Source organism: Rhinolophus sinicus, linkage group LG09 (genome assembly GCF_036562045.2).
Source record: "Rhinolophus sinicus isolate RSC01 linkage group LG09, ASM3656204v1, whole genome shotgun sequence".
NCBI lineage: Eukaryota > Metazoa > Chordata > Mammalia > Chiroptera > Rhinolophidae > Rhinolophus > Rhinolophus sinicus.
This window is the reverse complement of record NC_133758.1, coordinates 103,993,710-104,019,935: the sequence shown is the minus strand read 5'-3', so window position 1 is coordinate 104,019,935 and position 26,226 is coordinate 103,993,710. Positions and strand designations below refer to the sequence as shown.

Below are 26,226 nucleotides of genomic sequence, written 5' to 3'. Positions count from 1 at the left end.
CCATCTTTACAATCACAGGGCAGCAGGTGGCTGTACATGGACATCAAATGTCTGTTCCAGCTGGTGTTGAATAGGTCATTGTAGGCAATTCCAAGTAATAGTCAGAATAATGAGGAATTATCCACATGGCCCGGATTGCCCTCTTTGCCTAAAACATGTTCTCATGTACGTGTGCATTATTATGACACAAATAAAGGAAAATCTAGAAGAGAGCTTGAACAAGGATCATTCCCCCCGTCCTGCTGTGCCGGGCAAAGACACTCTTTCAGGCAGCAATGTCACCACTGCGTTACTGTCTCTGTTCCCAGGACCCCTTTTTTGGACAATTCTTTTCATCAACATCAGAAAGAACGCCCGAGGCGAGATGCTGGAGTGATAGGGGAGTCTAACACTATCCACCTAGGAATTAACTTTACTTTCTATTTTCCAGATTGCAATACATTTGAACTATGTGTGTTTGTAACTCCAAGGCTGTGAAAAGGCCCAGTTTCCCGGTGAGAAAATGAAGTCATATGTGACATTTAAAGAGTGGTGGAATGGAGCCTGGATATCTTGCTCTCGTCCTGAATTCAGACAACACCCCGCACTACTTCTCCAAGTCCCTTTCTGGGTTGTTGCCAACGGCACCGGAAGTGTCCGGAGGCCATTTTCAGGTGGCCCAGCAGCACAGAGACACCGCAGCGTGTATCACGCTTTGGCACGTCCCCCCGCACAGAGGGCTGCCAGAACTCTGGACTGTCGTTTTCCCTTCCAGCCACTTGGGGACCAACCAAGTGGGGCTTAGAAGGGTGGGGCTGACATGCACTCCACATTCTAGAGCTCTGCAGATTCCAGGCTCACCCTGGAAAGGAGAGCAATGCCTGGGCCAACCGTGCCAACAAATCCAGCAATAGCCCCATGTTATAAATGCTCTGGGAAAGTTCCTGAGCTGTGTGCATAACAAATCATCCTGGGAGAAGCCAGGAAGGGGCCGGCTTCTTTCAGAGCGGCTGTTAGTCAAAATGCCCAGCGCTGCATCATCTGTAGTCAATCAACCCGACATCCACCCAAAGCACGACTGCTTTTCTTCTATGGGGACATGACTGCTTGCAGAGCCCAAAGAAGCCCCCACCCAAACATCAAGCCACAGAAAAAGGCTGCACCCGGCACCAACTTAGGCAGGATTCGGTCAGCACTGTGATCAACTTTCAAAGTTTTCATATAACAGATGGTGTAGTCTGCACGTAACTCCGATCCCAGGGATGCCTGTCGTTGCAGCCACACTAAATCCAAAATGTAGGGTTCACCTCACCTCACTGAGCAGACTGGGGAAGCCCCCAGTAATGCCAGACAATGACGGGAGAGCTTGCAGGTGGGACGACCCCTCCTTCTAAGTCCCAAACTGTCTGATAAAACAGCTGCTCACATTCACCTTTAGGTCAGATGTCAAAATATCATCTACATACACAACAGTCTGATTTGGCCAACACTAGTGAGTTTTCTTAGAAAATGTGTGCTTAGAGGCGGTGCTAAGAGTAAAGCCCTTTTGGCATTCCATATCGCACTAAAGACAAATGAGAGAACCGGCCTCGTCACACAAGAAGAGTCACACGTTCAAACAGGCTAAAAAAAGTCTTTAATATCTCAAAAAGCAAAGAACAAAGGGAAACCCAGCAGTGTTCTGGAGAAGACTGCAGCCAGTAGACCTCCCATTGGACCTGGGAAGCGAAGACCATCCCAGACAAAAAATAAGGAACAAGCAGGTGACACTGTGTGTGGAATGGAGATTCCAACCGGCTGAACAGCTAGTGCCCCAAAGCGTAAGAATGTGGTACCAGTAATTTGTGGGGAGGGCATACAGGAATCTACCATTTCATAAACGTTCCTAGGCCTTTGGGCGCTGGTCGTAGTTGGGTTAAAGCATAAGGGAAATGTCCCTCTCGGGTTTCTGATGCTAAAATCAGTAATAGCATCACAAGTTTGAGTTGACAGCCAACGTGCTGGAAATATGGACAGGAGGAATGTGTGGAATCCCAGTGCCTGGCCTCAGCCTTATCAATATGGAAATAACTTAACAGCACACAAATGCTAAAGTAGGGTTCCCAGAGCAAATCACTCCCATACCTGCTCTTAACTGTACTTAATGTTCACCTGGATTTATGAGATGATGGAGGCAGAGACTCTTGCAACTATTATATTATTTTCCTTTTCCCTTTTTACAACGTCAATTTTTTTTTTTCTCACATCTCTGTGAGGGGCCCAGGTAAGTGATTCTTAGCCGCAGATGCCCACTGCGTCGTCTAACATTTGGTCCAATTTTCCAAATGGGAGGGCTGTTTTCTGCCTGGAACAGAAGCTTCATCTTTTAGTCATTTTGTTTGAATCCAGACCAGAAAACAGATCTGTTTTCCTGCTTGTCTTTGGAAACATGAATGCAGTGCCTCACAGAGGACAGCAGAGCTTCCTCTGCAGATGCCTAGGCCTCCTTCGTCCAGGTACACACACCCGCCTCTCTCTGCTTGTCTGGCACGTTGCAAGTCCTGAATTACTCACAGCTGGACATTGATCCCTTCAGAGGAGAGTGTCCGTTTGCTGTTGTGATTCCATTTGGGTTAATACCTTGAAATCCCAGCCTGGCTTGCTTCCGGACAGGTAAGGAGTGATTTTAACAAACTGAAAACCTAACTCAACCTGGAACAGAAAAATCACCCTGATGAGAAAGCCTCCAGCTGGGAAAAGCTGCCCTTTCCTCGGCCCTTAAAGCTGAGCTTCGGAATTGTTTTAGTGAGGATCCTCCCAGCCAAATAATTCAATTGGGCTAATTTTCAACTACAGGAAGGCTGCCTGGTGGGAAGTCAGGCCCAACAACAGGTCCCCACAGCCCGAGTCTGTGTTGACTATAGTGGCTGGGAAACTTAGGGCTCCGCTGTGTTTTCGGTTTCTTGTCTTTGTCATTTTTTTAGTGCCCCGCCCCCATCCCTGCTTGGGTCCTTTTAAATGCATTCCATGCATAGAATGTTGTAGAATCAAGGGTATGTTTAACAGCTTCCAATGAACTTCCTGCAGACATATGACATCCCATCCCAACTCCTCTACCTTTTAACAACGACACTATTTGGAGGAACTTTCTACGAGAAGTGACAGGCAAACAGCTTCAAGCATTGTTGTTGTTGTTGTTTTAACTTTTAAACATTTCAGTTTGTTTTCTTTTAAACATACATTCGATTTTATGATAATGCTTAATGGGAAGTATTTCTTTAAAATTAGGCTGGAGGCAAAACAGCTTCCTTGAGATGAGCAACAAAAACCAGTAGGAAGTGAAGATGGCCTGGACTTGAGGTGATAGAAATGGAAAATACAGGGAAGATAGCTATGAGGACCCTTTCCTAGAAAAGTTGACTGGATTTTGTCAATGGGACAAAGGAGGGAGGAATCACCACCTATAATTATTCCCTGTTAACTAAAGGAACGAAAGTCAAATGATAATTAATAACATGTTCAAAATGTCCTATGTGGCCCTGAATATGTTCCATGAATAGATATGTACTTTGATCATTACCATCCCCAGTCACAACAGAACAGGAAATACAATTTTATTCTGCAATATTTCCAACACAAATAGAGGTTCCCCAAATCAATGACCAGTTTCCTCTAGCCATCTTCATGTTACATGGTAAGCAGAGTTAAATCCTCCCAATCTCTTCTTCCTCCATAGCTTCAAGTGGAAATGAAACGTCAGTACCTCTTATGAGAACACCAATCACAGCCCGGAATGAATGAAAAACCTTTCTAATTCAAACTTTAGTCTCCAAGAGCCTTGTCGTTGGGTCTCAGAAAGACCTCAGGCAGAGAGACTTCCACCTTGCCAGAACAAATGTCATGTGATAGCAAATATAAATAAAACTTAGGACAAAAAAACTTAAATGCTTAATACTGAACTCAGAGAACAATAAAAACTGCCACTCACAGGCTAAGAGGTATCCATCTGCAGTTACTGCCACCACCAACACCCCGTTTTTTTTGTGTGTTTATTTTTTGTTTTTTTGTTTGTTTGTTTGTTTGTTTTTATCCCTCACACTGTGTGAACCCCCCTCCCCCCAAACACCCCGTTTTAATTTGGATTGTAACACTGGCTGAAGGCAGAGCCATGAACTGCTAAATGATTTAGCATTAGAAATTAAGTCCTTAGCCTTAAGAGGTAAGACATGTTTTCTTTTGTGTGAATATTAGGTTCAGCGGACTCATCCATTTAGGTCCAAATTACCCAGATATACAAATGTCCAGAGGAGATGAACAAAGGCCCGGAACCCCTCTCGGTCAGTCCACCTCACGGCCTTCCCTCATCATCCATGTCAAACATACTTGATAGCAGTCCTCACTCTTTGCAAGGCAATAGACAATGCATTTTGCTGCTTTGAGGATACCCTGACTTTCCACCAAAAAAAAAGAAAAGACCTAGAGCCTCAGATCACATCATGATTCATTGACATGTGTGGAAATGGATACTAACTCTTACTGATCTCGGTTAAGATTGTATTCATAATCTTAAATCCCAGGGAACTAAAACACATGAAATAGATTCTAGTTTATCCACTGGTTTAGTCGTTCCCCTGAATGGGATGCAAAAACCAAGTCAAGGTCAAATTGCTCCTAAGCTGAGGGCATAACTTAAACCTAAAAGGAGAAAGCTGAAAGTGCTTTACATTTGTAGTGTACTGAAATGGGGGGACAAAAAGAATCCTTATAATATAAGGGTTAGGATTTCCAGTCATTGGCAGGTGGACAGAAATAGGTTGTCTCTTATAACATAGCCAATAGTTGTTTCTGTTGATAAAAACAACAAAAAAGAAACCTGAAAAGATCAAAAACAGTCTCATCTACTAGGATTTAGCAAACATGGTGACATTTTCAAAACCTGGGTAAAACCAAGTTTAGGTTTCAGAATATTATTTTTCTCCAGACTTCTGGGGAAGAGAGGGATTGTTTTACACAAATATCTTAGAAGCAACATGTTAACATAACCGGAAACATACAGCTGTTGCAAGCTCGTCAATTCCGTATCTTTTCTGTTCTATCCAGCACCTCATACCTTCCCCAGAGAGCAGTGGAGCCAGCTAGCGGCTGATAGAGCAAGACTATGTATGAAAGCAAAGCAGAGCACCTCCGTCTCTGCGCCCTCTCTCCCCAAATAACTGGTGGTGTCGGGTAACATGATTTCCAGGTACAGAATTTAATCAGATTGAGCAGCCTGCTTTTCTGAGCTGAGGCTGACCTGGCCATGCCCTGTTCCACGACTCCTGTTGAGCTGGGATCCAAGATCTTAAGATTGTAGCTTGTCCCTTGTTCCCATGTGTTAAACAGTCAACACCCTCGGGGAATAGGCTGCACTTTTCATCATTTGGGTAGGAATTCTAAAGCATGGAAATGTCCTAATTTGCTATTGCTACATCAGCATAATGAGTCAGATTTAGGTCCTATGGGAGAATAACAACACTTAGCACTTACACACCGCACTTTTCATCTTCAGGTCCCTTCGCCACGTTAGGCTGTAATGTTATATTTCTCTCAGCAAGACAAAGGAGTTAATTTCTAGTCCTTTCAACTCCCTTCCTTTCTTACACACACACACACACACACACACACACACACACACACACATTTGTACACAACTGCTATCAGATGAGGAAGCTTTCTCTGGCTGCCTAGTTGTGCATTATTTGATTTTATTTTTTAAGAAATCAAAGGTAAAAGGTCAATTTACCCTCCTCTTTCTTTGTTTTCCTTTTCTTTAAATCTGTTTTGTTTGTTTGTTTTCCCCTCGAATATGGAACACAAAATCAGCAGGCCAATTACCAGTTAGAGGAGTCCATCCAGCATTACTGCTAGGGTTCCCATACTGAGTTGAGTTTTCACACCTCATGGTCTTCTGTGTCATCTCTGGCCACTGAGGAGAGTTGAATACTCTGTCTTGGAGGATTCTGAAGGACTCTGCCAAGTTTCAGCTCTTTTCATTCCTGGCCCAGGTGATCCCATTGAGTCTCCTTTATTTAAAATATCATCTATCTACCAGTGACTCCCAAATTTACATCTCCAGACAGGTCGCCATCTCCTGAATTACAGACCTAGATATCCATCTGCCTATTCAATATCTCCACTTAACAAGTCTAAAAACAACCCCCTCGATTTTCCCCTTAAACCTGCTTCTCCCACAGGCAACTCCATCCTTCCAGTGACTTCAGCCAAAAACCTGGTCCATCCTTCATTCCACTCTTTCTACTACTCCCCGGATCTAATCCATCAGCTAATCCTATACATTCCATCTTCAGAATACACCGCCCCCTTCACATCCACCTTGACCAATATGCCAACATCTTTAATCCAAATTCTGCCAACACTCGCCTAACTGGTCTTTTTCTGCTGACGCCCTCCAACAGTCTACTTTCAACTCCGCAGCCAAAATGATATTTCTCACATACAAGTCAGATCCTATCACTCCTCTGCTCAAAACTGTCGTATGGTTCCCCATCTCACTCAGAGCAAAAGCCAAAGTCTTTAGGCCTTCCCGGATCTGCCCTCCCACGCCCACTCTTTATGATTATTACATACTCTCCCTCCAGCCAAACTGGCCTCTTTGCAATTCCTCCAACCCACTGAGCATCCACTAGCCTCAGGGCTTTGTACTTCTTGCTCTCTCCACTTGGAACACTCTTCTCCCCTACATATTACCCATTCTAAGCCTTCGCCTTCAGGTCTCTACCGCATGTCCACTCACCAGCCATGCCCTCCCTGACCACCCCCAGCATTACCTGTGACCCTGCCTTGCTATATTTTTCTCCATAGCACTCATACCCTTCTGCCATGTGATAGCTTTTATTTTTACCTGCTTCTTATTTGTCTTGCCCACTAGAACTAAGTTATAGGAAGGTAGCGTTGTTTTATTTTCTTTTTCTTACCAGCTTTAGTCAGTAGTACCTATATTCACCAATGCCTTGGATAGTTCCTGGCATGTGGTGGGCACTCGAAAATATTTTTTTGAATGAATAAATAACGAACAAAAGTTTCTCATCTGTTTTAGGACATGGACTAGCCTGATTTCTAAGCCATAGGCAAGTTTAAATTAATGATGCCTGCTAGTGATGGATGTGTTTCCAAGTGGAAAAACAAAAATCTCTTATTAAAGAGTTTTGAAGCTATGAGCTTATACTAACACGGAAAACTGAGGCAATTGTGGAATGTGTTGTCTGCTATTTATGGATATTAGGGCTTTTTCCAGTGCCCATAACCTGCCTCTATCCTGTTCTCATTCTATATACATATTGGGATGCTTTTGGAAAAGGGTGTCAGGATTAGAGGTAGTCTGTACAACACAATCTTCCCCAATGGACAGACATAGGGGATAAGCAAGGATCAATTCTCTATTTGCTCTTTAATCGAATTTTCCAAAGCAAACTACGGCAAGAAATTTAAAGGTGGGTGGATGGACTAGTCCAATCTTTCCAATATTTTTGTATAAAGTACTTAGAAAGTTCTAGCAAGAACACTTTGAAACAAATTCTTCAGATAAATTAACCCATCTCCCAGCTAAGTAAAACTTGCTGAGGAAACTAATGCAAGTCTTTTATTAAAATACAACGAGGTAAAGAAATCAGAAGAGAATTGGAGACGTAGAATTAAGAAGAAACAATTACCTGAATGTGGAGCAAAAGGGAAGCAGGAGAAGATAGCACTCAGTAATAATAACGTATGCATTGAATAAAGATCTGTATTCCTACTTTTTAAGCAGGGAACAAATAAACGAGTGGGAGCTGGGGTTGGCAGTGTGCCAGGGATGTTGATAGCTGGAGAAATATAGACCAAAGGGTGGGTAAAAGTATACTGGCAGATTGGAGAGCATCTCCTACTCATTTCCTGAGCCTGTGGCTTCCAAAGAAATGCTAGAACAGAAGCCACCAACACAGCCCTTTTGCCCGCTGGATGAGTCGACGTGAATTGGTCCTCAAGAGTATGCCCTCTTGTGGAGCCATGGGCACCCAAGGCTGGATTTGGTCCATCTGGTTTGAACCAGGCAAGGGAAGAGGATACCTCAACAGTCTTAATGCTGTCTAGCTCCCAGTGCATGGTGGTCTGCTGAGAAGCCCACCCCAAAACCACAGGGAAAGATGGCTGCAGGGTCTCCCCACCGTGTCCCCATCAAGAAATCATCACATGGCTAAGAGCACTACTTAAGAGACAGAAAGTACTTTTTTCTACAACTCTCATGGTCATCTTTTTCAACTTTGCTTGCCTAATTATCTTCCTCTCTAAAGTTTAATAATTTATACTCTTTCTCAACTCACGAGGAATCAAAAGCAGCTCACAAAAAATATACATAGCATGAAAACGTTTCTTAAGTTAAAAATCAGGACCAGAGGAAATATAAACTAGAACTGAAAGTCTAGTCTATCGGGGAGAAGTACACTACCCTCCTCCCAGAGTCCTAAAAGGTTCTCGAAGTTAAGCAGTAAATTTGACTCAATGTTAACCGAGCAGTCAAAGAGAAAAGAGAAACAGAACCAGTTACGTGCTTCTCATGTCCATGAAGAGAAAATATTTCAGTTCCTCGGGGTAAGCAAACTATTTCCTGGAATTCACATCTGCAAGAATTTCCTCCCACGGGACACCATAGAGGAGATCAGGACTATGTACTGGAGACCATCTAAAGCCACACCCCCACCATGGCTTCTTCACGCTGCCATTGGTAAATGTCGGTAGGAAAATCAAAGGCATGCACTTCAATTAAAACCATTCTGTCACACATGAAGACAACAGGAACCAAGGACACACCTTTCGTGCAGTTCAGTTTAATCTAAGAAGCCAACCTTGACTGTCACAGGGAATGAATAAACTTAATCCCTTCTGCTTTTGCATATGCCATGCATACCAGGAGAGCGAAATGTATTACTCAATAGAGGAAATTTACTAGACTTTTTGGGTTTTCATTCTTCTCCCTTACTGTTTTCATGGTTTCTTTTCTTTTCTTCTCTTTTTTTTTTTAAGAAATCTATTTCTATTGCCATGAAATACAGAATGTGCATGCGCCTTTTATTTTTATTGAGTTCATTTTTCTTTAAGGGCTCAGAGCACTATCTGGCAAATAAGGACTAAATAAAATTTAATTATTTTTATATTTTTAAAGAAAGGCCCTTCATATCACTGGGATGGTGGGGAAGAGGGTGTCAAGTACGAATAACAAATTAATTATAAACAAATAAAATGAGTTGATTGAGATTTTATAACCTTCTTGCCACCTTCACCTACTTTCATGATTTTTCCTAAAGCAGTACAGACTGAATATAAAAGCCCTGACTATTGTGATGTGAGAGTGATATGAAAAACCTGGTGGAGGAGGATTATTAAAATTTCACGTAGAGGAGGATTCAAAGGTTTTGAAACACTTAGAGAAATATCAGAACCTTTTAAAATTTCTTCTCCTAAGGGAACAGCTGGAACTTCAGAATCCATTACAACCTAGCTGGTCCTTCCTTTCAACCAACTTTCACATTTTAAGACTCTGTTCATGGAATGTGTCTAATTTGTTGTTTAGTACATTTCGGGCATTCAATAATGGTCTATAAAAACAACGAAAAAAATGCTAAAAAGCTTCATTATCACATTTACTTATGACCTCATTTCCTTTCCTTAATCTTGTAAAGTGACTCGAAAATGCCAGCACAACATTACAATAAAACTGCATATATTCTGGAGGGATTCATAAAGTGGATTTTCTACATTTGTAAGAACAAATAATGCACACTTAGAGTTAACCTATTTGTCTCAACAGCAACAGATGTTCCATAATGTGACCAGGAAGTAACTGTGAACCTGGTGGAGATCTTATGGAAATCAGACAATTACAATCTGGGCCCAAATCGGAGAAATCCCCTCTCCTACAGCTATGACTTTTCACCAGTCGTCCTTTGACTCTTTGTCTTCTGTACTCACCACCGTGTAAGGCTTCCTGTTAAACACTTAGCAAAGTAAAACAACTAGTTTTGAACAGAAAAAGTCTGTGAGCTTTATCCGACGCAGGTCCAAGAATCAGGTACTTTTTCAAATTTTTTTTTTTGCGTGACCTTCTTATTTCAGATATTGGTTTTTCCCATGATTTTTCTAGCCTTGGATTCTACCCCACTCAGGGATCCATCCATTTTTTAAAAAAAATATTAGACAAACACTTGCAAATGGATCAAATACTATTTAAGGGCCAGGCCACATCAGCACAATCTGCTACCAATTTCCACGCAGAAGTTTCTACCAGGTGTTAGAGGAGGCACCTGTTAAGGTGTCTGTCCCAGCAAACCTACCCGCTTGCTGCTCTCCTCCTCCTGAGCCTTCCGGAACTCGTGCTCGAGGGAGCAGTCCAGCTCATTGAAGAGCCCCACTTCCTCGCAGTTCTTCAGGAATCTCGTTGGGGTCGGAGTCTGATCTGCGAAGAGACCGAGTGATCATACATGGAATCTTTTCCTCAAAAGCCAGTGGTGAGCATGCGCTAAATTCACCCATCCCCTCCCCTCGCTTTAATTGAGATGCCGACTGGCCATCCATAATCTTCCAGACCTTTAAATGAAATAAGAATGTGGAAGGAAAACCGTAAGCCCCAAAGGAGGAACGCAATGCAATGTGTGGTAGGCTGCAGTACGTGAGGGCTTTCCAAACCTCCCTCCGGAGAACTTTGGGAGATCCCGCCCTTGACTTGCCTGGGTCCATATCATGTGAATAATACTGCAATATGTGGAAGGACTTTTTTCTAACTGGGAAAAAAATGATTTAGCTAAAATCAGGCCAAAAAAAATCTGCTCAACCTATGGTAAGCCTGATTTCAGGGGGCTGGGAGGAAAAAAAGATTTTATAAATTTTGGTATCAAACAGAAAGAAACAAAAGAGCATGATAATTCCTTTTGTTAACGGAGAAGGAAAATTCAGCAATTCTATCTCCCATTTTGAGAGGGAGGATGAGGAAAGGTTCCAACTCAAATACATTCAGCTTTCACCTGTTAAAAATATAATGATTAATTTTAGTTTCCTTTACTATAAAAAGAGTGTTCTGAGGATACTCATTCAAACGGACAGAATTTCTTTCATATTTTGACTGTTTTGAGAGCTTACTACTTAGAAAACTGGAGGATCTGAAGCCACCATTTGGGGCTAATATTTAGGCCGTTTACAAAATATTTTCACACACGTTCTCTAGAATCTAGATCTCACAAGACCTTCTAAGGTAAATAGGGAGAATTACACCTTTGTAATCATGCAAGACGGTCATCTTCCTAAGTAAAGGTGTATTTGAGTTGACACGAATAAAACTGTATAAACTGCCCCTTTCTCAGAAATAGAAGATACAAGAACCAGAAAGCACCATGGGGGGAAGGCTGACAGTGCCAATTTTTTTACAAGTGAGGAAAACTGAATCCCTGAGTGATTAAGGCTCTTGTTAAAGGTCTCCCAGGTACAGGTGGCAACACCACAATTAAAACCAAGGCCTCGGTGCTATTTTCACCATGCACATGTATTGTTCCCACCTGAACCTATGGCAGATGCTGCTAGATTGATTATGGCACTTGCCAGGCTTGACTTACACTCAGTCTCAAAATCTCTTTCTGCTCAGTTTTCTAAGATACCACCACCAGGCAGTGCCCTGAAGTTGAAACAAATGTGCCATTTCCACACTCCCTTTATAAACTCCTATATGACAAGAAAATAGAATTCTATTTACTATTCTAAATCCTGCAGAGAGCAGTTAATCCCAGAAAATTATCCACTGAGATTCAAAGAAATAGCTTAACATCTATGAAGCTGAAAATAGCTCGATATGTCCATTTAATCAGGGAGGCCAAGGCCATGTTGCCTGATTCCCTGTGGACAAGGTGCTTTCCCACCCGTGAACTTGGATTTCAATGCAGCAAAATCCCCACCTGCATTCTTCCCCATTCCTAGCCCGTTCTCCAAGGCACGGAGTTCTCTTTGTGGTACAAAGACAGCCTACAACAGATGATCATAAATTGGACATTACAGATAAAAGATATGCAAAGAGAATGGTTTTATTGAGAGTGGTTTTATTAGCACATTAATTTATTAAGATACTCACATATACAGCTATGTACCGAATATATACATGTAAGTTATGTGTTGTGTGCTAATTAAAGATAAAATTAGTATTTACGAATACAAGTATAAATATTTCACCCATATTGTCTAGAACCTAAATCTCACAAGATCTATGAGATAAGTAGGGAACGATTATTTTAGAAATGGAGAAGTAAGCCAAACGCCTTGCGCAAGGTAACACAATGGAGTAGCCGTCTTATCCCTATTAAGTCCTCACTTACTTACGGACACAATCCCTTCTCAGTCTAAGTCCTGTGCATCGCCCAGACTCTCCTTCCAGCTCCAAAGGACTCTGTTGTATGTGTAAAAAAACATTGACAACCCAGAAATCTACATTTGAAATCCTGTTATTGGGGGAAGTTACCTACCTTCTCTAGACCTCATATTCTGCATCTTTCAAATAAAGTTCTAAAGTTACATGATTCTGTGAATCCTAAAATCAGCTCTGTGATAGGTTTGCGTCAACAGTCACTGTCAAAGAAACATATGACTCTGTAAAGGACAGCTAAGTGGGAACATCAGTAACAGGTAGTTAGACACTAGAAATTAGGCCAGAGGTAACGGGTAAATATACTGATAAGGAGTCTTCTGAACAGAAGGTGTAAATAGACAAGACCTGAGAGCACAAATAAAAGTGTGTGTGTGTGCTTACATATTCCTCCATTTATTAGGTACTTATTCCATAACAGGCATAGTGATCACTGCTTTGTATGCAGCATCTTATTAATTTTCACACCAACCACATAAGACAAAAATTATTTCCCCCATTTTACTTATGAGGAAACTGAAACTTGCCCTGGCCCTATTTAGAAATATAGTCACATAATTGTACTGGTAATAGACAATCCTCACAACCCTTGGTTCTTTTGAAATATCTTGGAATCATTTCATCACTCACACAACAGAACTGCATTGCTCTCCTACAGACTGTCTACTCTCTGGCAGAAACGTTTTGTGACTAGAAAGCCTGAGAAAACAGCACATAACAGAACTGAAATATTAGACCACTTGTCATCAGTAGGGATTTAGTTTTCCAGGTTTAAACTTCCTTTTGATTCCTGTATGCTTCTTTGTTGGAGATTTACGAGTGGAGGGCCATGATTCCAGGTAGAAAAAACAGTCATCCTAGAGGCTCCATAGAACTCCTGAACTCTGAGATAAATTCATGAGATGGTCCATGAATTCAGTCAAATTCAGGCTAGCCTTTCAGGGCCAAGCCCCAAACAAAGCTGAGAGATGTTTCATGTCTCCTCTAAGGCAAAATTATTCCCAAACACCAGCTCACATCCACAATTGCCTGCAAAGAAGGTTGAAAGTACACACATGGCACAGGGATAGTAATGCCACTTCCATCACCACGGGCCTCTCTACAGCAACAGGGAAATAAAAACTAGGGAGTAGAAAAGCCACAGGCCGTGAACAGAGTTGGATCCCTCCCATCCTGAGAGCGGAAAACCCAAAGGAAGGCCCCAGAGTTGTTATCAAATGTGACTTTTTTTGCTGTGTGATATAGTGAGGGAAAAACAAAACAGATATCTATATCCACATTTGGAATAGATAAGGCACACTGTTCCTAATTTTTTATTCATTTTCTTCTTGTGAATGAGCTATTCTTTCCAGTTACAACAGAAACCAGACAATGGAGCTTAACTTTTGTTTTAACATTTATTAGAATTAATACAGGGTCTCCAGTTGTCTTTGATCCCACATGGTACCAGTTCTAAGTAAGCCAGGAAATGTGCAAATCTTCAAAAAGGGAACAGCTAAATCCATCAGCAGCTTAAATAAAAGAGGCAGAGGTTCTTAGCCACATGAATGCCTTGTCAAATAACTATTCCAGCTGAAATTAGACCTGAAGTAAGTGGGTACTGTCCGTGGCCATAAATTAAAATTCTTGTAAACCACACCCTATTTAGAACTAAAAGCATGCACCAGTTAGTTACAGCAGCAGCAATTTCTATATCCTGAATGATAGGGGGTGGTGCTCTAAAGTTTGTCGGTAGTAACAGGCCGCATTCCCAGCACTTACAAGAACTGGTTCCAATCGGAACTCAGCGCGGAGAGGATCATTTAAGACGCTGCTCACCTTTCTTGTAGTATTTCCACTTCCCTGAGGCACATCTGAATGAGAGAAGGAGATAACCCAAAATCTCAAACAAAACTAAAAGTGAATGACTTTTGAGTTTGAACTTGACCCAAGTTGAAAGTAGTTTGTTGTTATCGCCTTTGTAAATCTAAATTGGTGCTACATAAGCACCTGCATTTACCTTCTCATAGAGAGTTTGCAAATAGCATACCACGTTCTCAGGAGACGCAGACACTGGGGCCAGTACAAATGAGAATTCTTCCACTTCTCCTACCCGTCACACACATCCTTGGGGCTCGCTTTACCCATTGGGCATGAAAGGCTGGCACCAAAAGGGATAAAAATATCTTTGTAAAGTTTATCATAATTTCAACATCTGGTTTCCTTCCTGGAATGGTAAACCTGTTTGTTGAGAAAAGGAGCACCTTTTCATAGAAATGCTGCCTCTGTAGGGAGCTAGGTAGAGGATACTTGCCATAGACCCTACTTGTATGTCTATGCAGATGAATGGCAGACCCGTGGTATTATAATTTAGGAACTTACCCATCAGTTACACAATAGGAAATTCTGCACTACATTACGTCTGAGGAGAACAACAATTATATGGCTAGAACTATTAGGAAAAAAAGTAAGTCACTAAGTTTTCCAGTTAGTGCATCGTCTGCCTAGCATCAAGTGCCTCAGCTTCAGCAAGTATGATTCCAAAGTCCAAATGACAAGCACAAAGCCAAAGCCTGAAACCTGATTCTTCTTTTAAAAAGTGTTTAGTCTGCTCAAATTTAATAATAGGTTGCTACATTATTCGGTTTCAGAGCTGCATTTGAGTTATATGTTTGTCTATGTTTCATTTTCCTCAATGGTAAAAGAGGTAGAGCAGCAAGTCATCAATTGAAAAAAATAGCAAAAGAAAAAAAAAAAGCAGAGTTCCCATCATACACCGGAGGGGAAGAACGTGAAGTTCCTAAGCAAAATTTTCTTTCCTGTTGGTCTGATATTCTTAACTATGGTATTACTAAAGGTATCACTATGCAGAGTAATTTTACATCATTTTGTATTAAATTGATGGTGACTAGTAATACTATAAAAGCCTCACTAATTCAGACCAGTTATAAAAAAGATCAGTTTGAATTAGTGACCATTCTAATTATAGGGTACTTTTTAAAAGGCAATACAGTTTTATTATTTGCATGACTCAATTTCAGCCAACAAAATGTGGCTTAATGGAATTCACAAGAGTGCACTCAGATCAATAGAGAAAAGAAGTGGAATTAACTTATCTATTTTAGCAAGAGTTGGGGTTCTCAGAAAAAGCATTTTTCTTAGATACATTTTACAATCTTTTTATAGTTATATTTATCCCATGAATTCTTCAGCAAATGCTTTCTTTGAAATAGTCATACTTAGTCCCTATCTGAATTTCAATAAAGTCCTAATTAAGAAAGTTTACATTCATTGAATTTGAAAATACATAATCCTTTATAAGATCAATAATCAGTAACAAATGACAGAATTCCATGGAATTTTAGACAGGCTTCTTTGCAATAAATATGCCTTTTATGGAGTGTAAATATACAATAGGAGCAATAGGGTCCCCTCAGTAACATTGACATTTCTATTTCCCTTCATCTATCGCAAGAAGCAGTGCTACCATAGCACAAACCAAGGCAACTCTGGTTCTAAATTAATAGCTGTGGGGCCGGCCCGGTGGCTCAGGTGGTTAAAGCTCCGTGCTCCTAACTCCAAAGGCTGCCGGTTCGATTCCCACATGGGCCAGTGGGCTCTCAACCACAAGGTTGCCGGTTTAATTCCTCGAGTCCCGCAAGGGATGGCGGGCAGTGCCCCCTGCGGCTGGCAACGGAAACTGGACCTGGAGCTGGGCTGCGCCCTCCACAACTAAGACTGAAAGGACAACATTGACTTGGAAAAAAGTCCTGGAGGTACACTGTTCCCCAATAAAGTCCTGTTCCCCTTTCCCAATAAAAAAATCTTTAAAAAAAAAAAAATAGCTGTGGGATGCTGAAAAGTTGACCATAGCTGGGTGATGCAGGTTCGGGAGAGATGAGACACACTCACATTCTTGAATTGCATGCTGGGATCCATATATTGTCAAGGTGGAGAGCTGGTGGACTAGATACCCTTACAGTGCCTATGAGTCCACTAGAAAAGGCTCTGATAATGGCTTTGCTTAGGATGCATGGCTCCAGAAGACATAGATTTAGAGATTTAAATTAAGCAAGTATATATTCTACATCTACTCGCTATTAACCAGGGCCTACCCCAAGTGTTCCAACAGCAATCAAGCCCCAATTTTAATTCGCTTTAAAAGAGCTGAGCTGGTAAAAAGGGCCATTAACAGTGCGAGTGCATGTCTCTGCTGCCCAAGTGAACTAAGGGATCCAAGGTGATTTTCTTATCAAAACCTGCCTTGATCAGTGGAAGCTAAAGCTTAACGTTTCCATTAGTCACTAATTGCCTGAGTTCTCCTTCACTCTGTCATAGGGATTGGTTTCCAGATGGAATATACTGGAAGCCAATTTTTCGTATATGAAAGAAGACTGCAGAGCAAGGCATCTGAGATATTTAGGTGAATTATTTAAAGTTCTATTTCTCTCAACCAGCTAGAACCATGAATGAGAAGCTGACAAATCCTATCAATGTCAGTGACTCCTTATTACATGGATGAGAAAATCTGATTTAAAAACACAATCTTTGTTCCTCTAAATGCTAATGTGTTCGTATAATTTCCTTCTAAAAACTTTTGATTATTTTCTCCAGTTGATGACTGTTAAAGAGATAAGCTAATAATAAAAGAAAAGGCAGTGCATAGATTTATATCCAAACAGAAGTCTAAGACCAAAGCATGTTTTCAGTATGTGTAGCTCACCAAATCCATGTACAGCAAGAAAATTAGAGACAGATAGGGACTTTGGACAAACTGCTTATCGTCCTGATTTTGTTTCCTCATGTGAAAATAAATGGCCCGGATTAAATGACAATGTATATAAAGGAGGAGGCACAATTACAGGCATAAGATAAGGTAATAAATGGACGCTATTATTATCATGCTGCCCTCAGGTGCAAACTATCTCCACCACCCTCCATTCCGTTAAGATCGGATTAATATACATAGTGGGAAGTCACTGTGTATCTTCATCATCAATGGAAAGGGAAGTTAAGTATGGGCTGTGCGTGTGTGTGCGTGTGTGTGTAATTGAACAAGTAAATCACACACACGCACACACACAGCCCATACTTAACTTCTCTTTCCATATATATATTCCAATTCGTTCCAAAAAGAATGTGGAGTGAGGTATATTACCTTCCCTCTTCCCTCTGGCTTCCCCCTCAAAATTCCCATGGATGATTAAGTCGGGTTTATAGCAGAGCTGTGAGCAATGGATTTGGGTTCTGACATTGTCCAGTTTATTGTGATCAATCTCTGGGAGACAAATGTTCTACTTCATTGAACAACATTCTTGCTTTCTCTATGCTGAGAATTAGGTTTGGAGCCCAGAACTAGAGAAAAGCCCTAATTCTAGTCCTAATCCACGGACATAGTTGGGTTCTGAAGGACCATGTTGTCATGTATGTAAGATGCTCTGTACCAGAGGGTGACAAGGAAGGTGGGACGAGGAAGCTAGTCTCTCCTGCGTCTCTTCTGTATGTCAGCTCAAGATACAGTTAGCCGTACTACAGCTGGTTTTGAGGTTTGACCACTTCCGGTCTCACCATATTTAGAAGTCAGGGAGAAAGGACACCGGAGCCCACAGTGCTGAACTTCAGATCTTGGCTGAAATGCCACCCCTGCAGCGAGACCTTGCCTGACCTCCCTTAGGCAGCCTGCTGGCTACTCGTGTCACATTGTCGTGTTTTATCTTTACCATAGCACTTGTCACGAATGGATATTTTCTAGTTAATCATCTGGGAAGGGGTTGTCTATTATTTCTCTTCCTCCCCACTCCCAATAGACTGTAGTAAGTTCCGTGGAAGAGGGACCTCATTTGCCTTGTTGATGGCAGCGGTCCCAGCACCTAACACATAGGATCCTCATAGGCCCTCCATAATTGTTTGCTGAATAAATGAATAGGTGAAGTTCAAGAATGTTGTGGCTCTTTCCTCAAAGGGTGAAACCCAATCAACTTTTGAGGTAAGAAGGCCGTGAAAGAGGCACATGGGACCAGGCTGTTAAATGCCTACTAATCCCAACATGAAGCAAGGTCCAGCATCTTCTATAAAGTTACCCTTTGATTCCCATTGTTTTGTTTGTTTGTTTTTTCTATACAGAATTTGGAAGCCCTGTAAATAAGAGGAGGTGGGGATTTCTCCCAGAGCAAGATTTGGGAATTTCTGGATGCCTAACCATAATGCCATTAAAATAGACCCAAACCGCATCCTTTTTACTTTCAGTACTGAAATTTGATCATGTTTTCAAACCAAGCAGATCTATGTCACATAATAGCTGGTAATTTTGCAACTAGTGTTGAAGTGTCCTGTCCTCAATGGATTCCTATTTTAAACTTGACATCTAAAAATCTTTAATATCACAACTTCTATCACCGTGGAATTATCTTCTATCAGATCAACAACAGCTAAAGGGACAGACTCATGTCCATCATAATACCAGGACTCTGGAAATGGACCACATGGGTCAAATAAGAATGGTGAGAGGGACTATCAGTTTTTGCCCTCAGAATCCAAAACCTCTACCCCCATTCATGTCCCTGCTAGTACTGTTCCTTTAGAATGAGAGATTTTTATGTTCACTGTCTATCCACAAGAGCAGACTCATCTTAATAAAACACCATGACTGGTATTTTTACGACCCTGCCTGGTGGCATGTCAAAGATCATTTTGAATAGTAAATTCTACCTGGCCTAAATAAAATGGACTTTATGGGTAAGCTATGAAATTATTTCAGATATTATAATTCTTTGGACACTTATCCTTAAAGTGTATACCTGTGGCATTTTAATAAGTTCCCTAACTTTAATATTTGCAATTAATAAAGGATGAAGTGATTTTCCAAGATACAAGTTAACTGGATATCTTGAAATTAGTAATGAACATACCTACCATACTTTATCTCCTTAATACATGTCAAACTCCAGTTTATCTGGAATAAAATTTTGTGTAATTGAATATTGCTTTAAAAAAACAATGGCCTAAGAGGAACTTGAAGATTTTTGTCCCAATGATGCTTGCTAATTTGAGATTTAGTTTATACTATTTTTTATTAGTATATTTTGAATTATATAAAATCATTCATCTTCATGATAGGCCACAACAGAGGCTTAAAATACATTAGTAAACAAAATGTTAATGAATCTATTTTTAATAAAAGTAGATTCTGAAGCTTTTGATTAATTCAAATCTAAATAAATCAAGATATCAACAAGTGAAAACTTCAGTTATATTTGTAATCATAATCTAATATGCCAAAACTAAAATGAGATTTGAGATAAATACATATTGAAGTCCTTCCTGGAAAAAAACAAATAGCAAAGCAAAAAATATCCAATAGCCTATTACAACTCAATACGGACAACATTGGCATGTGAAATGTGGCAGACCTCAGCGCCCTAAATGCAAAGTAATAGAGCTTGCCTGGATAGCTCTGTGTTCCATCCCAGCAACAAAATTCTGAGACTCTGAACATGCAGAGCAGGTAGCAAGGTTAAAATTTTAGCACTTAATTTCACTGGCAATATGAAATGGCCTCCTATCAGCTTCAACATAAAGCATGAAGCAGCAAAAGCAAATAAGCCAAGATATTATTCATGCTGTTTTCCCTCATATTTATTTCTTCCTTCATTTTCTTATTCCAAGTTTGACATAATAAAAATTAGGGTGACTTTTCTCCCAATAATTTTTCCATCTGGTACTGCCAATTATTGGTAGCAACAGCCCCAAACTTACAAGGATCTGATAAGGACAATTGAAAGGCTGCAAGAACTTTAAAAACCTGTTTATAGACATCACATAGAAGTGTTCACACATCTTTTTTCAGACCTCAGATGGGACTTCTAGGGCTTTCCTAGCAACGTGCCTGTAAGATACTATGCTGGTACTTCACACTATAGTACTAATATCGCCACATAATTTCCACTTCCTAATAATCACCTACCACTCCCCTTCTACCATGCCGTCTACTTTAGGGATCCCATTTGGGAAAAATAAAGGAAGAACTCATGAATTTAAATATTGGGAAAAGCCTTGCTACTTGCATATATAGGTTCATTGTTTCATTGTTGAACTATAAGATTATAACACAGGTGACTCTATAGAACATAACAAATGATGAAAACAAAAGAACAGACGGTTCTCTGTAACCCTTCTAGGCTTTTGTAGTTATTACAAATTTGAGTTTCTGCATCTCTGTTTCTAGACTTAAGGGGGAAAACAAACTATTTCTGAAGAGCCAGCTAGTTCAATAAAAACAGGCTGACAGAGGTGGTGGATGGTGGTGGAGCAATGGGAAGAGGCTTCCTTTGAACTCGGGGAGTCTTCCCAAACACAAATAACAGTGGTACCTCGGTTTTCGAACATAATCCGTTCCGGAAGACCGTTCGAGTTCTGAAATGTTCAAAAACCAAGGCACGGTTTCCCCATAGAAAATAACGCAAAATGGATTAATCCATTCCAGACCTTTAAAATCAACCCCTAAAACTGCAAATTTAGCATGAATTTTACTATCTAGTGATACCATAGATCCATAAAATTTACGGCGTTCATAAACTGAAATGTTCGTCAATGGAGACGTTCGAAAACCAAGGCACCGCTGAATGCATTTGCACAATGAATAAGTCACTGAAGAGTTTATGAAGCCGTATGCGTGGCTCTGTCACCAGGAGTATCCGGGAAAGCCTGACTATGCAGTGGCCAGTGCAAGTCAGTGGGTTAGGACTGCCCGATCGAGTGCCCTCATCTTTGCTCAGCTTGGTGAGCTTGGGAAAGCTGCTGTATCTCCTCGTACCCCTCCTCCTCTATCAGTAAAATACGGGTTGTAATAATCTGTCTGACAAAACTCTTAGAGGATTTACTAATAATAGGGATAATAAAATACTTGTAAAATTTAAGTGCCATAGAAATGCTAAATTATATGAGCCAGGCCTACCAGGGCAGTCAGTTTCTCTTCTGATATCATTATAACATGTTCATGGGTATATTATCTCTTTCACTATGCCAGGCAGACCGTGGCTCGGGTGAAATACTTCTAACCTAACACGGGTACCAGGAACTGCTTCAATTACCCTGCTACAGTTTATGAAACACACTTTCACTTAGGTTCTTCCATTGGATCTTCACACTAAGCCTGTGAAATAGACTGACTAGATAAAATCATTCCCATTTTATGGAAAAAGAAACCAAGGCCCAGAATGTTTCATTAACTTGCTCATGGTCAGATAGCTGGTGGAAGCAGAGCCCAGGCTAGAGTTCGAGTTTCCTCACTCCTAATTTACCACACCACCTCTCAAAATAGGAAGGAATGGTAATTAACTGATGGATTAATTATTATTATTATTTATTTCTGCTCACATTTGCTAAACACTTGCTAAGTTGCCGTGCATTATCTCATTTAATCTCCCACTTATGAAGTGGGTAATATTTTTTAAAGAACCCTTCACTGGCCACCTCAGACCAGAAAGATTTCCTCCAACTAAAGTCACATAGTACATGTATTTTTCCTTACAATACTTATGTGATATGCAGATGCTCCTTTACTTACAATGGTGTTACTTTGGGATAAATCCATCATAAGTTGAAAATATGATAAGTCAAAAATGTATTTAATACATTAACCTACTGCACATCACAGCTTAGCCCGGCCCACTTTACACGTGCTCAGAACACGTCCGTCAGCCTACAGCTGGGCCATGATCTTGAGTTTCATCTCAAGAGTCATTGCCTTCCTCCTCTTCTTCTCACCAGAAGCAGGAGACACAGATGGACATTTTGTAGACGTGATGGGTGGTGAAAACAAAACACAATGCCCAAAAATGCTGGCAACACAGTTCACTGTAGAGTATTGTTTGTTGACCCTTGCGATTTCATACCTGACTGGGAGCTGTCAGCATCACAAGAGAGTACTGTATGGTGTACCACTATCCCAGGAAAATGTCAAAATTCAAAGTACAAAATCAAAATTCAGTACAAACTTTAACTGAATGCATATCGCTTTTGCACCACCAGAAAGTCGAAAAATGTAAGTCGAACCATCATAAGTCAGATACTGCCATATATCATGGACAGTCCTCTATTTTAGCTGTTTGCACATGCATGCTGTATTGTGACGTCCTCGAGAACAGGAATCATCAATCTTTGCACCTCGCAGGGCACTCAGAACAGCGCCGTGTGAGCTATAGACGCTCAATTAATATTTGTTTCTCAAGTGATTACAGATATGTGCTTTTTAAAAATAATGTATATGGAGCCAAGTTTCAGAGTAATAAATATTTACAATCCAGAAAATGAGAAGTCACAGCTCTTCAATTATTTGAGTGAACACTACACTCACTGATTACATTTCTGCTTACCATTATTTTAAGTCTCTGCTATACCTTAGAAATGTGTGTTTTCAAGGCACAGAATTTGCTAGCGGAAATCATCCTATCATAAGTAAAATAAGTAGTTGTGGCTGATTACCCAAAGCCTCTTTGCCTGATGGCTCCTTACCTGATAACATATTGTCTGTTTTTATTGAGGGAAACTTCAAAGTCATTTCATGCTTGTGCCTATGAATCATCAGATGGTCCTCTGTTGGGAAGCGCTGTCAGACAAATAGAAAAAAAGGGAGAGGGGAGAGGAGCCATTCAGTTTTGTAATATATATTTGCCACCATAGAGAAAAGATTTATTCAGCACTGCAAATGTGACAGGCAAAACTAAAAGCTAGTTCTGAAAAAGTGTGAAAGCATGAGTAAGAAAAATGACAAATTATTTTATGTGAGCAAATGTGCTGGGATGTTCCTTTGAATTACACCCATATATATGCATCATTATTTCCATTATAGTTAACCATGTCCTTAACTATGTTGCAGAAAAATCTGGCTAAATACTAGTAAGACATAAAAGAACTTTGCCTTCCATCATTCTCTGACTCCCCACACCTTCCCTAGGAATTCCTTTTATTCTTAGACATAATAATAAAACCTTGACTATAACCAACTGGGATCAGTAAACTAGATGTTTCCTTAGAAACTAGAGGTTTGCATCTAAGGGTAGACTTTAAATTTGTATTTAGTTAAAGGACAAAACAGAAAGAGGTAAATAAGTAATACTGAAACTATTAACATGATATATATAAAAGAAATATGCTTTGAAAAATAAAGGGATGTTTAAATGAATGTTTATTTATAATCACAAGAATAACTAATAATGGCAGCATGACAGAAGTAAAGATTTCCCATTTCTACCTATATACTCATATAAGGAAACCATGTCCAAAATAAGAAAGTGGATGTAGTGAGTAGCACCAAAGTCTTGAAAAACTATTTGGAATTTTTCTCTAGTAGTTACTGTTCTACATAATAGTGTAAAATTAAGTCTAAGTCATGTTAAGTATGCTAGACATCATCTATAGATTAATGAAAAGTAAGAAAAATGCATGAAGTAGGAAAAGAATTTTGATTCACATCGGACTTTGGAAAAGTTACATGTCTTGCTTAATTATTTGACATATATATTTACAAATGTACACCATGACATTTGTATAGTATGTTTCTGTTTATAAAGACCTTGCACACTCATTATCTGATTTTTTATAATTATACATACGATTTATAGTAACAGGACAAATTATTTTTGGTATTCTATACTCTGTACAATGTAGAAAACCAACACTTTTCTTTTAATTTTCAAAGAATGATATTATGATTGTCAACATGCTATTCCCCAATATTTTCAGCTGCTGACCTCTGGTCACATGGTTGGATAGTAAGTATTTCCTGGCTCTCTTGTGGTTGAGTTTGGGCTATATGACTAGTTCTGCCTATTGTGTCATGAGTGGAAGTGTCATGTCACCTAGATGTGAGCAAGACCCTCTAGAAATCTCCCCATCTCTCTCCCCCATAGCATGGTGATTCACAATATTAGAAACAGTGGCCCCTCAATTATCCTAGGTTCTGAAGGATTATGAAGACCATTTCTGAATTCTGAAGGATTATGAAAAACATCCTGTCAATCCACAATAGAAATGTATGCTTGGGCAACTGAAATAAGCCTTTGTTATTTTAAGCCATTGAAGCTTTGGGGTAATTTGTTATTGCAGGGGATTCTAGCCTGTATTGGCTCAAACTGGTATGTTTTAATAACTGAACTTGACAGAGTGTTGGCTTTATCAAAGTCAAAGAAAATACAACAGAAGACAATAAACTGTGTTGAACATTTCTGAATCTTTGGCAATTGAGAAACTTTTCCAGAGCTTCCCAGTTCCTCAGGATAATAATTAGAAATTTCAATTACCATCATATACTATGGTAGAATCCTTGTCTGCAAATAGTATGGTGTGTTCATAAGAATGAGAGAATTCACTGGGTTAAATCCTCTAGAATAATCTATAAGTGGTTCTTCAAATAAATATCATTTATTATTTGTCATTTGTATCATATAAATTGGAGAGTACAGAATTTTCAAAGCATGGTAATTATGCCAGATTTCTGAATACATAGAAGTTTGACTTAGAATGATATGTGGGTTTTTGCTGGAGGTTCATCAATTCTCTTGGTCTTATAACACCTTATAATGACTACATCAAATATGTGATACTACCGTGTGTGGTTTAGCGACATCGGTTAAATTTCTTAGTCTTTCTGTCAAAAGCCTTATAATTTTGTCTGTGATGTATGTGATCAACAAACAACATGGTAATATCCTTCATTTTGTACTTGTAAGCCATTTTTTAGCTCCATATAATAATAGCCTAAAGTAGAATATTAACCAGAATACTTATTAAATAATAATTTCCATAATATCTCATATTAACTGTAATTACTTTCCAAAAGACACAAGACATCTCTGCTTTCTTTTTTAGTGTGGTAGAGAAACAGCAGCAAATTATAAATAAATAAAAATGTCAAGTTTGCAACAAAGACAGAACTGAGAGAGGCCACTGGAACTTGGAACCTGAAGCGTGGTTAACGCAGAGGGCAAAGGGACAGTGAAATTAACATTGGACTGTGTGAGATCAGAAAGAGGAAGAGAAGCTTGTGTCTCTTTACTTCTGGGACAAAGCTAACATATAAGTAGCTATAACACAAAAAACCGCCCAGGTGCTAGAGGCCATTCCTAATAGAACAAAGTTTCTTTCCAATGAGGGGAAAAGGGAGGAAAATCCTCCCATCATCCCCCAATGCAGCACAAGCACTGATAATCCATATCTATCCAATTCCCAGCCATCCTTTCTTCTCCATGCAGGTTCCCAGGTTAGGGAACATCACTAAAGTAAACGCCGTGATCACAGCTGACTCCACTGTGATTTCCTAACCCTCTCCCACGAGACCCTTGGAATCACTGGGCAACTACGACATTTCCTCAATTCTAATCCCTCTTCAATGGAAAGATGCACATATTTTTATAACAGCTTGTCAAGAAAAAGAAATACTCCCACATTAAATAGAGACCTCAAGTTTTAGACGTGTCTTTACATTTAAATTTGGCAGGGCGTTGGGGGAGCGCCTTGGAATTTTACCTTAAAACCAAGAAACTATGTAAATCCTCAATTCTCATGTTTGTCCGACCTTTTCAGTCCACTCAGCCTTCTTAATTACCGGCTCCTTCACTGAGAAGTTCAAGGTCATTCGATATGCACCCCCTTCAACCTTTATTACCACCTCCACCTCAGAATTTGATGTGATTTCACAGATTCCACTTCCACACCCTCCTGTGTCAGAGAAATATGAACCCCCTCTCCTCTGTAATATCCTCTACTCCCTGTATCTTCCCAGGGACTGGCGCTTTAGTTGTGGTCCTTCACGCTGGCTCACTCCTCCTCAGCCTTGACTAAATCCAGCCTGACTAGCC

The 26,226-nt window shown here is 40.1% G+C and overlaps 1 protein-coding gene across 4 annotated transcripts in view; it reads right to left on the bottom strand.

Annotated features, from left to right (window-relative positions):
- Positions 1-26,226, bottom strand: part of CREB5 (cAMP responsive element binding protein 5) — a 382,587-nt gene that overhangs the window by 284,858 nt on the left and 71,503 nt on the right. For all 4 annotated transcript variants that reach the window (XM_074340923.1, XM_074340924.1, XM_019726163.2 and 1 more), the window contains exons 3-4: positions 22,883-22,976; positions 10,323-10,444 (exon numbers count right to left, since the gene is read on the bottom strand). In XM_074340923.1, coding sequence (XP_074197024.1) covers positions 10,323-10,444; positions 22,883-22,976 — 216 coding nt within the window. The remainder of the gene's footprint in view (positions 1-10,322; positions 10,445-22,882; positions 22,977-26,226) is intronic.